The 12,008-nt window shown below is 38.5% G+C and overlaps 1 protein-coding gene across 1 annotated transcript in view; it reads left to right on the top strand.

The window, feature by feature from the left end:
* The window catches only part of Ptprq (protein tyrosine phosphatase receptor type Q), a 178,257-nt gene that overhangs the window by 156,597 nt on the left and 9,652 nt on the right, over positions 1-12,008 (top strand). Inside the window, exons 38-39 of the mRNA XM_032890794.1 lie at positions 1,409-1,499; positions 5,476-5,552. Of these exons, the coding sequence (XP_032746685.1) occupies positions 1,409-1,499; positions 5,476-5,552 (168 nt within the window). The remainder of the gene's footprint in view (positions 1-1,408; positions 1,500-5,475; positions 5,553-12,008) is intronic.

Here is a 12,008-nt window from a genome sequence, read left to right as displayed (position 1 = left end):
TGAAACTATAAATAGGAAATTGTACGTGGAATAATTCCAAACTGTATCATTTTCAAGTCAATTTCAAACACGTCTGTCTTCCTCTTGTCTCTTTTTGTGCTTCTAAAATCTTGACACAAGGAAGTTACTTGGGGGTCTCTTAACTTTGTTACCATTTTTTGAGCCTTGTTGTTTATACCCTACCTTGCCCCTGATGTGAAAGCAACTGTTCAGACTTTTTTATTCTTAGAAGAATAGAGAGAGGAGAATTCTTGAATAAAAAAATAATTTGTAGTCACATTAAAATGGAAAAGCATGGTTTAATTTCTTTACATAACCTGAAATAGTCTCATGAGTGGTTATCATTGGCCCAACAAAATCGTCAACACAAGTTCTCACCCCAGCCCCCTTAAAGATGTTTGCATGAGAAAGAGCAAAAATAGAGTGCAGCGTTTTTCTCTCAAATGTCAAAAGTAGATCTCCCTGACCCTTCCTCTGTGTCTGATCATTCTAAATCGCACCTTCGCATTCCATTATCAATTTAACAAGGCCAACTGAGTGCAGTATTGACCTTTGACATTGTCTCAAACTGACCAGGGTTGTGCCAATTAATAGGCATGAAATCACACTGTCTGGGGAGAAAAAACAAAAAATAAATCATTCAACTCCCTTCTTCCCTCTAAAAGGGTATTAACATATTAAAGAACAGTTGTGTGCACCTGATGAAGCCATGGGTAGCATGTGCTCTCTGGAGTTCAATGAAGTTATCTCAAAGGAAAGTCGTAGTCTAGCTGACCAAAATCATTCAGAATAGTTACAGTGACATTTATGGAAAATCTTTACTATTCATTTGACCTTGTTCCTACATCTATGATAGGAATTTTTAATTAAAAATTTTAAAAATGTGGCCTGTGAGACTATCTCTGCAATAGAAATTACATGCTAAGCATAAGGCTCAGGATTCAATACCCAGTACCAAATACACAAAATTAAAAATAAATTAAAAAAAATATGGTTGAAATAATAGCTCAGTAGACTGTCCTCGCAAGCATCAAAACCTGAAGTGGATACCTAGAACTTATAAAAAGCTGCCTATGGTAGCAGGTATTTATAATCCCGACCTTGGGATAGTGGGCAGAGAGAGGACCCCGAGGCTAGCTGACCAGACTAGCCTCAGTCTTGCAAGCTTCAGTTTTATGAGAGATGCTTATTTAAAGAATTTTAGTAAAATAAAATTGGCCTATGGAACCTGAAAAAGTTACAGCAAAGGTTGCCCTCTATCCTGTAAGATGTAGATGCACACACATGTATGAGCACACACAGGTACACAAACCAAACAAATGAAGGGTTCAGATAAGGAATTGTGTTTTAATGGGCAGAATTTCATATTTTCCACGGTTAAACTTTGCAATGCTTTTTCCCCCCACAGGAATTACCAAAATTTCTTCAAGATCTCTCCTCAACTGATGCTGATCTCCCTTGGAACAGAGCAAAGAATCGCTTTCCGAACATAAAACCATGTATGTGCAATTCTCATTTATAGTCTATGAAGTATTCAAAAATGGCGACCATGTTAATGGTTTGCATTTATTTAATGTTTTCCTACACATTAATTGAAATACAATAATACACTTCATTAATGGTGACTTTCAAGTTGTATCACGTTTGCTTTGTTCTTAATTACTGAACTTAATTTACATGGTTTGCAGTTTGTTCACCCAAGTTTCATTGACGCAGGTGCAAGAAACTGTAGATCGAGCTGCTTTTTAGCTTTGTAATCTAACCCTTTTAACATCTTCCTAGAGAACATGTCTCAAACAGGGGAAATTAACACTTAGCTTTGAGTATTAACTTTCCTTAAGAGAACAGTAGTCTTATGGAACATAAAAAATGCCTTGCAAAATACTAGTTGATGATCAGAGTCGATGTCTGTTGACTGGAATTCTTTTCTGCAGAGAAGCAGAGGTGCACCTTGCTATAGGACAACTCCACTTTCAATCCAAGCAAACAAGCAGTGTTATTGTTTTAAATATTAAGGATGGCTTGTAGAGGCAGATTTGATATCCATCCCTGTATTACTAATATGTCTGTTTTGGTCTTTCAATGAATGTCCCCCAGTAGATGGAATTCTAATCCAATGCATTTTATATTTAAAAAAATTGAGAATTTTGATGCTCTGAAACTTTGTTCCAATACATATTGGGACACGGGGTGATACAGCCTTGTAATCTCAAGTAACTGGGAGGCTTGAGCACGCACACTGAAAGTTCAAGAACATTCTTCTCTACCTAAGGAATTCGAGATAGACCCAAGCAACGTAGTCAGACCCTGCCTTGATTTCTAAATGGTTTTTACAAAGAACTAGGACTATGGTTCATTGATAGATTACCAACCACGCATAAGCAAACAATAAACAAACAGACAAACAAACAAATAAACATATTAAGGACATTTCTACAGGTCTTTAAAAGTGCTAATTTAGAGGAGACGATAATAGCACAAATAATTTAAATCAGAAGAAACAGAACACAAGCTGGTCCTGGAGAATAAATTATCCACAAAGGCAACCAGATTTACAGGATTGTGGTCCCAGAGGTTATGTTCCACAGAACCTTGCAGTGCCCAGGAAGTAGACTAGAAAGAAGGACAAACAGCATTAACTCCTGGAGATTCTTTCTGTAACAGAAGGAATCATAAGGAATGACTTCAGCAGCAAGATGAGAAAACCATGGGGTGACAAATATAAGAATGTGACTGATAGTCTGAAGTCACAACCTTTCTCAGCATGCTTTTCCTTCTAACTTTAAAAAAAAATTAACTTGAACTAAGTTTAAGTGGGCACGCCCATGCTGCTAGATGAATTTGCACTGTTTCTTCCAGACTACTTGCAACATACTTATCGAAGTAGCATTCATTGTAAATAAACATTATATTCCTATCAAAAGGCCACTACCATGATTTCATTAACATTTAGTTCTAGTTGCCTTATACAACTGGGAATGATTTGCAATGTGTCAACACATGTAACTTAAGTAAGTCTAACTAATCTCTAAGAGGTTTTAAACTTAAAGTACGGAAATTTGACTTCTTAATTTCAATTGTTTCATTCATTTGGAATGAGACCTTGGTTAATTATTCCCATTTTGACTTAAAGAAAATTCAGTCCATATCCATATTACTTTTGTGATGAGAGGGGACAAGAGTGGTTGATGGTACTAAACGTTCAACCTCAAAACAACAAGGATTATAAATGTCTCAAGCCTCCATACTGAGGCTAAGATAAAAATAATAAAACTTCTGGAGATATAATTGTGTTTTGTGGCTGTCTCTCTCTTGTGACCACCAACGAACCATTTGTTGGTCTGTTCCTCCTAAGGCCATTAGAAGATTAGGTAAAAGAATCACTTAAATCACCTTATCCAATACTAGAACACAGAAAGCATTCAGCCCTCATGGTGTGTAATCAATAGATCATTCCCTCCTAAGTCCTGATAACTTTCTGGGTGGATAAGACCATGATACCTCCTGGGGCACTGAATTCCCCTTCCCTCACTAGAGCTAGAAGTCCATTTGTAATGTCATAGCCATGTCTGAAGGAAGGACAGCATATCTTCACACACAAGCCCACCCAGAGACAGTTACATAAATACTAGGCGAGCAAACAAGATTTTGTGGTTATGTGTTGCCTTTGGGCTTACACACAAAATATAAAACTGGAAAAATGTGTCTTTCCTTGCAGTGAATGAATATATGTCACTAGAGTTTTACTTGAGCCCACTTGGAGTAGTGTTGTTTTTTCCCCTGAGTAATGTCAGAAAGAGAATTTCAAATATCACAGTGCCTTTTGGAAGATATTAGTTTACAGGGCTTTGGGATACTAGAATTAGCAGCAAATACTTGCAGATGTTATTTCCAAATCTCTGTCTGACAGGACACTGTGACCTTAATATCCAAATACCATGAGAAAAAATTTAGCATGCTATTAGCTCAGTTCATTATAAACAATTGTATCAAGTGAGTTGCAGCCCAATGGCTTCCCTTCCCTAAGTACAAGGCTAGCCACAATGCCATTAGACAAATCATAAAAAGCTCAGTCTCACTGACACATAAATGATTTGCAGAAATATGATAACTGCACCATACAGTGGAGGCCAGTAACAACCAGAGAAGTTAAGTGGTTTACTCAAGACTGTGTAAAAATTCACACCCGATTCTCTACTTAATTTTCGTCCATGGAGACAACAAAGCCTTACTTATTTTCTTATCCAATTGCTCATAAGCCAGAGCCTGTCAAAGACGAAGCATGTACAGGTCCCTTAGCTGCACAAGCCAGCCCAAACCTCGGAATCATCCGGTCAAAGATATTTTGAGATTCCTGTGTTTAAAGTTATCAGTAGACTTTACAGGTATAAAATTAACTTGGTAGAAATCCCCAAGAAAATTTCTGGAACTCCTTTCTGAAAAGCATCACTTGGCACAGAGTAGCTACTTGGTAATGATATTTCTTTAAAATAGTCTGAAGAAAAATAGCTAGAAATGTTATATGAAAGAAAGAATAGGCAAACAATGGGAGAGAACAAATGGTTTAAAACTGGACCTTAATAGATGGATAACCTAGCATATGATATAATATTTTAAATCAAAGAGAAATGAATGGAATATTGTTAAATAGTACTATAATAAATAATAAAAGATAAACCTACACTTTGCTTCCTTAAAAGCAAGAAATCTGAGTACAAGAAACACCAAAATACTGAAATGTAAATTAGAAAAATTCATTCAAGTTTCAGGGGAACTTGTAAAAAATATGAACACAGGAAATAAATAACATGAAATCCAGAAGCCCTAAATTTTTTTTAAAAAATCAAAATTTGGTTATACAACAATAAATATTAAATGAACTGTTACATCAGTGACAATTGGTCACCTAAGAAAATTTTACTGTATATGACAAAAATATGCTTCTAGCCTTAGCATACAATGTTTAAAGGGAAAATATAAAAAGATTGTGTCTTTCAAGATACAGAGGATGTTCCTGTACCTGCAGGTTTGGGAACTTTATTCCTGGCATTGTATTGTATGACTCCAGTTTTCTAGCTATGTTATCAGCTTTATGATGTTGTTCAGAATTTTGAATTACAAGTAGGATCTGTTTAAGTCATAATTAAATACTGTATGTCTTCTTAAGAACACAAACTAAATATATTTATGATTGTGTAGAAAATTAAGCAAATAAAAACAAGTTTCTGATTAGAGAATGTGGCACATTTATAGTTAATTTTATAATAATATGTGTAGGAATTTTATAAGTATATCCACGATCTTATTAATTGATATTTTTGTATAATAAAAACATTGGGACCTGAGGGAATTTTTTTAAATGTCACACTCATATATAAGTTGGGATTACTAGATTGTGAACTTTTATATTCCTTTCATAGTATAAAGGTCTTGGGAATTTGGAAACCCAATTATGATTTCTTATTTTCCCCTCAGACAATAATAACAGAGTAAAGCTGATAGCCGACGTAAGCCTCCCGGGATCGGATTACATTAATGCCAGCTATGTCTCTGTGAGTTACTATTTTCATAGATAAGATGTTCTGATAGACGATAAACACTAAAAAATTCAGATCCTTAGGAGAGAAAATTCATTAAAACACTATGGAATGGAAAATGATGTTTTCCCAATAGCAACCTGATGCACATATTATTTCAGAGATGGCAATATACAGGCTTTTGATTATTTATTTCACTGGTTTGAGCAGGCAGAAGATTTCTCCCTCTTACCATACCCCATCTTTGCACCATTTTACATGCTTTGTTAATATACTCTCCGAACAAAAAGGTCAGCTAATCTCTTTGTCAATGGAATATCAGTCAAACTGACAGCCGTGCTCATAGAGTGTAGAAACTTGCTATGTACCTTTCCCTTTGAGACATCGAGTCCATCAAAGGAATGATGTAATGTGTATATTCTGTGTAGCCTCCATAGACACAAGTGGATCAACATAAAGACAATTGTGATGCACCCTGTGTAGTCTCTTGCATATCAGGGGTGATAAATTCCTACGGAGTCAGACCGAAAACAGAATGAAGCCAGTTTGTCCTCTGTCCCTTTTTCTTACAATGGTATTTTTACAGTCAATAGTCTTCACCAGGCTGGATACGCAGAAATCTCTATTTAATAAGGACCTCAGCTTGGCTGGTGCATTCTTACCCTTTGAGAGTGGGAAGAACACATTTGGTCCTTTAATGAGAGGTTCACCTCGGAATGTTTTCTGAATACCATTGGAAGTTAATTGTTAGTATCTCCAGGCTCAATTCATTAATTTTCTCCCAAGGGAGATGACTTCATCTCTAAACAACTCTGTTATGCGATTTCGAGGTAGTCCCTTTATGCTTTTTCCTACTGGCTTCAGTTGACATGATGGTATCAATCATCATTCTCTCATGAGCCCACAGATACTGGAAGAGTTCCACTGTTCCCCACACTCTCCAGTTTTATAGTATCTTCCTATTCTTAGATGTTTTCCTTTGATTTATTTCAATTTATTCAAGGTTCTTCCATGATCGTTCATTTTCTTACATCAAACATAACTGTACTATAATTTTTGTGTCTAAGCTTTTGTGAAGTGGTGTATGTGTAGGTTATATAGTAATTCCTTACTGGTCAATATTAACTCTAAATTTACAATCATATATTGGGTCTTACTGTCAAGGGACTAAATAATGGAGGAGTAAAGACTTCTCTACATAGCATTTAAGGGAAGGCCCAGAGAAGATATGGATTTCATTCACTAGATAAGATGTAAGACCTTTAGGTCTCTACTCAAATGACCATGTGAATATACCATTGTAAGGTTTTATTCATTTATCAAATGATTGAGTCCTTGTGATATGAACTTCTCTAAATAGTATACTGAAATGTTATGCTTATTGATTTCAACTGTATACTGAGCCCTATAGCCTGCTGAGGTCTCACCTTATGCAATAATACCTAGACAGCTAGATTTTTAAATCTAACCACTGTTTTTAGTGATCAAATGTCTTTCAATGTTATAGAGTAGGACAAAGCTAAGTTGTCATGTTATTTTCAACTTGCCAATAAATAGATTCAAATCAATACCTCATTTTCCATAATGTTATTTCAAATATGGGACAATGTTGGAATAGGAGGACATAAGGTAGGCTCACAGAGATTAAAGTGACAAGCAGAGGCCTGCACGACTCTGTCCCAGGTCATCTGTGCATATGTTATGGCTGTTAGCTTGGTGTTTTTGTGGAACTTCTAAAAGAGGTGTATCTCTGACTCTTTTGCATATTCTTAGGAATCTTTTCCTCTTATTGGGTTGCCTTGTATAGCCTCTGAATGAGGCCTTCTGCTTTGTATGTTTGTATCTTTCTCTGTCATATTTGGTTGTTGTCTCTTGGAGGCCTGCTCCTTTCTGAAATGGAGGAGGAGTGGATGGGAAGTTCCGGGGGCAGAGCTGGCAGGAATGGAGGAAGGGAAGATTGCGATTGGGATGTGTTGTATGAGAGAAGAATCTAGTTTGAATTCAAAAGAAAAGTATAAAAAAGGAAACTGTGGGGGGGCGGGCTGTGGAAGGGGCCCACTGCCCCACAGGAAACCAGGGAGTTCTACTAAGCATGACAGACACATACAGATGACATAACAAAGTAATATTTATGAAATGCTAATGTTCTCTCTAAATATTACAGTTGTCAATAGACAAGTATTAACCCGGGATAAGATGGTTTCAAGTATGGCTCAGTGGTGAAGAGCACCTGTGGTCCTTGCAGAAGACTCAGGCTCTGTTCCAGCACGCACATGGTGGCTCACAACAATCTGACAGTCTCCTCTGAGATGGGAGGGCACCAGGCATGCACATTGTGCATTTATATGCATTCAGACAAAATATTTACATATGTAAAACAAATGCATATCTTAAGAAAAGATGGTTTAAGCAATCTTTTACTTAAATAGGAAGCCTAGTTTATTGGAACATGTATTCTGTTATAGAAAGGTTAAAATATATGAAATCCTGAAACAGAATTCCTGTGACTTACGTAGCAAGCTGGAACAGGTGAGGGAAGTTCGTGGGAAAGCAGGCTTGCATGTGTATTGTGCAAGTGTATTGCATTGCTAATACTTGTCAGGAAAACATCCTTTACTGGAGATGCCAGGGACAAAGGGAAAATGCCTAGCAATGATACCATGATATTTTTTCACTTCTCTACCTCCAAATTGGGGCTTCCTTTACCTCAGAAAACATGTGACACTTCAGAATTATTTTTATATTTTCTTTTTTTAAATTTATTTACATTTCAAATGTTATCCCCTTTCCTAGTTTCCCCTCCAGAAACCCCCTATCCCATTCCCCCTCCCTCTGCTTCTATGAGGGTGCTCCTCCACCAACCCACTCACTCCTACCTCCATACCCTGGCATTCCCTTACACTGGGGCATTGAGCCTTCACAGGACCAAGGGCCTCTTATCCCCTTGATACCAGACAAGGCCATCCTCTGCTACATGTGCGGCTGGAGCCATGGGTCCCTCCATGTGTACTCTTTGGTTGGTGGTTTAGTCCCTGGGAGTTCTGGGGGATCTCGTTGGTTGATATTGTTGTTCTATGGGGGAGAGATGATGAATCATCCTGAAGAGTAAGAGACAGAGGCCAGAGTAGCTTTAATGTCAGTTCTTTGGATCTGGGAGCCAAGGGAAAAGGACTAAAGGTAGCAAAATAATTTGTCTATGTGAAGAAAAGCAAGCTCCAGGAAAGGAAAGGGAGGAACAGGTGACATTTAGGAGTTATTTAAAACCAGGATCTATCACTGAACTCACGTAACAGTACATACCCAGGTTCCTCTGTCCTGAAACAGGCTGGAAAATTGTGTTTCCTTTTCTAGGACTTAGTGACAGGTCATAAAATTTTGATAAAGGGTGGACTGTGAGAACAGAAGGCGATGAGAGGTTGCAGCCTCCCAGGCAGCTAATTGTACCAATATATCTAGAAACAGTTCAGTGGGAACAATGGTAAAATGAGACTCTATGGACAATAGGAAGGGTCTGCTGCCAGTCATGGAAACCAGGAATGCTCTCTCCACAGCTTTGAACCCACATTTGCATTTGTGTGTATTGTTAACAGTAGCATCATATGTTTGGAGTTACTAAGAGGGATTAAATAATTGTGAATTTGGAATTGAAAAAGGAAATATCACTTTGTTGGCAATAGTTAAATTCCTTTTTGACATGTTCTACAATGTCTAGGACTTAGCATACAGTGAGCAAACAGATTCTTCTAACAACGTAGGTAGGAGTGTTGCACATGGACTTCAGAATTGGGTGGGCCTTCTTTCTCTGTCCTTCTATGTCTGTGACCCTAGGCACTCCGAAATTCTGTATTTATAAATTAGGAACAAAAAGGACAACCACAAAGGAAGACTCACAGTGTCACCTAACCTGGACTCCTGGGAGCTCCCAGAGACTGAGCCACCAACCAAAGAGCAAACACGGGCTGGTACCATGGCCCTCCAAGTACATATGTAACTGAGGACTGCCTTCTCTGGCCTCAGTGGGAGAGGGTGTGCCTAATCCGACAGAGACTTAATGCCCCAGGGAAGGAGGATACCCGGGGTGAGGGGAGGTCGGAATATCCTCTCAGAGGTGAAGGGGAGGAGGAAGGGGGAAAGAACTCAGCAAGAAGGGGCCAGGACTGGAGGGGACATTAGGGATGGAAATAATTACAGGAATGAATCTTTAAAAACACTTTGCTAAAGGCTGCTGCAGGTTTAAAGAAGTTAATGTGGGCAAGCACCTAATCACATCAGAAGCACCTAATGAAGGCACGTTACTTCTGCTGCAGTGGGTGTTTGCTTACAGTCCCCTTTATACGTCTTGGTTAGTAACCCCAGGCAGATCTTAGGAACTAACTCAAGGGCAGCCATGAAACCTACCACGTACAGTCAATGATGATGATGAATCCTGAGCCACAGACCGAACTTTGACTTTATTTTTCCCAATTATTATACATTGTTAAAACCAGTTAAACCGTGTATTCCAGTTCGGGGAAAGCTTTCTAGCTAATAGGTCTCTTCTCAGAGGAAGTGAAGTTTATATGCCAGTTCTTAAAACTAGCAGCTAAAGTAGTAAAAAGAAGCAGCATGTTTCTGCAACGCTAATAAAATACGAAGGACCTGTCACCAGCATTCCCCATTGGGCAGCATTTCGCATCTCCTTAGCATTCCTTAACTGAGTTGCCTTAACCAAAAAAAGGGGGAGCTTGTCTTCTCTATCTGAAAAGCTAAGAGCAAGTGGGGCTGTATATTTGGTGTGTCAATAGAGAATTAAAAAGTAAGACGTATACATTGAAAACTCATCCCCGGAGTGAGAGAGGTGATCAGAACACCTTCATGGAGCGCCCACAACAGACCTTTGCCCACTGTAACACATTTTTTTGAAAAAAAATTAATTAAGTCTGCTCTTTGACAAAAAGAAAAAGAAACAGCAAAAGTAAAAAGAAAGACCAACAACGAAAACATGGCAGACAAAGCAGATTTACCATCCAGTAAAATGTGGGCAGTTTAGTGTGGCTTTCTTTTTGTAAATACTTGCTAAAACTTTGAAAGTGATGATAACATTTTTATGTATTTGTGATTGAGCTTTGACAGGATGGAGTATAGTTCACGGTGTGTAATATTAATTAGTATCCATCCTCATTCCCGCTAAAGATGCCTCCTTCCAAACCTAACTCACACATCCTCTCTCACAGTCACTAAACATAAAGGAGAAAGCTGCCTCCTTCCTCACTGCCTAAGTCTCTCCCTTCTCAGTGAATCTACCAATTTGAGTGCATGATATCAAGGATAGTACACACTATCCGCTTCTCTTTTTGTTTTAACTGCTACCTCTAAGATCCTTAGATTTAACCTCACGGTTACTGATGCTCTCCCAACACTACCTCTGCCCTGACTCTTGGTGATGTCAAAATCCATTTTGAATGTTGATTTACTGCCACACTCATTATTTTCTTGTTCTCTCCCATGGCTTGCCCTCTGGTTGACATCATTGCAATGTTCACAGCACAGACCCGTTCACGACCTGCAGTGCAGCCTCTCCACGGTCTTCCAAATCTTTCTTCCCAGCTCACTGGAACTTGACAGTTCCCCCTCTCTACTGTAACCTCTAACCCATAAATCTTTTAGGGATTTCAGTCTTTTCCATTCCAACCAACACTTCACCTTCTTCCGAAGTTTATACATCAGATTCCATTGTTTTGTTCCTTCCATCTTCTATCTCTTTAATGAAGTTTTTTCTACTCTCAGTCTGTATACTTGATAGATATCCCATCTTGTTTATAGAAAACTCCGTGTGAATTTTCAATTCCACTACATAGGATTGAGGAAATAGTCATGCCCACTCCACTTTAAACTCGGATTTACTAACCAGAGGCTTTCAATCATGCCCTAACCCATTCAAGTCCCTGCTCTCAGGATTATTTCCTTCTTTTTCTCAGCTCCAAAGCCTGCCCCACGTTCCACCTGAATCAGACGCTTGTGCAATCTCACCGATTCAATGGGCACAATGAAACGGCCGCCTGCCAGCGGATCTTCACCCGCATCTATAGACTCGTTCCTTTTTCCAGGGTCGAGATAAACTGTCCTAGTCTCTAATTAGCCCATCCCTCATCTCTAAGAGCATAGGCTGAGAATTTTCTTTCTTCGGTCCGCCCCACTAATGTTATTCTTTGAGACATCAAGCATACTGTGACCCCCTTCATCTTACAAAAGAAATATCATATTAGAACTTTCTCATTATTTCCATGTTCATTCTATAGACATTTTTGAACTTTTTAATTGTATGTCCATAGATACTTATATGCATGCCTGTGTTGGGGTGGCTGCCCGTGGCAGCCAGCAGGGGCGGAGAATAGCTTGGAGCTTGAGGCGTAGGTGCTCGTGAGAAGTCTGAGGTGGGTGTTAGAAACTACAGTCAGGCACTATGGAAGATTAAAACGCTCTCTTAACTGT

This window comes from Rattus rattus, chromosome 1 (assembly GCF_011064425.1).
Source record: "Rattus rattus isolate New Zealand chromosome 1, Rrattus_CSIRO_v1, whole genome shotgun sequence".
Taxonomy (NCBI): Eukaryota; Metazoa; Chordata; class Mammalia; order Rodentia; family Muridae; genus Rattus; species Rattus rattus.
This window is presented reverse-complemented; position numbering and strand designations above follow the sequence as displayed.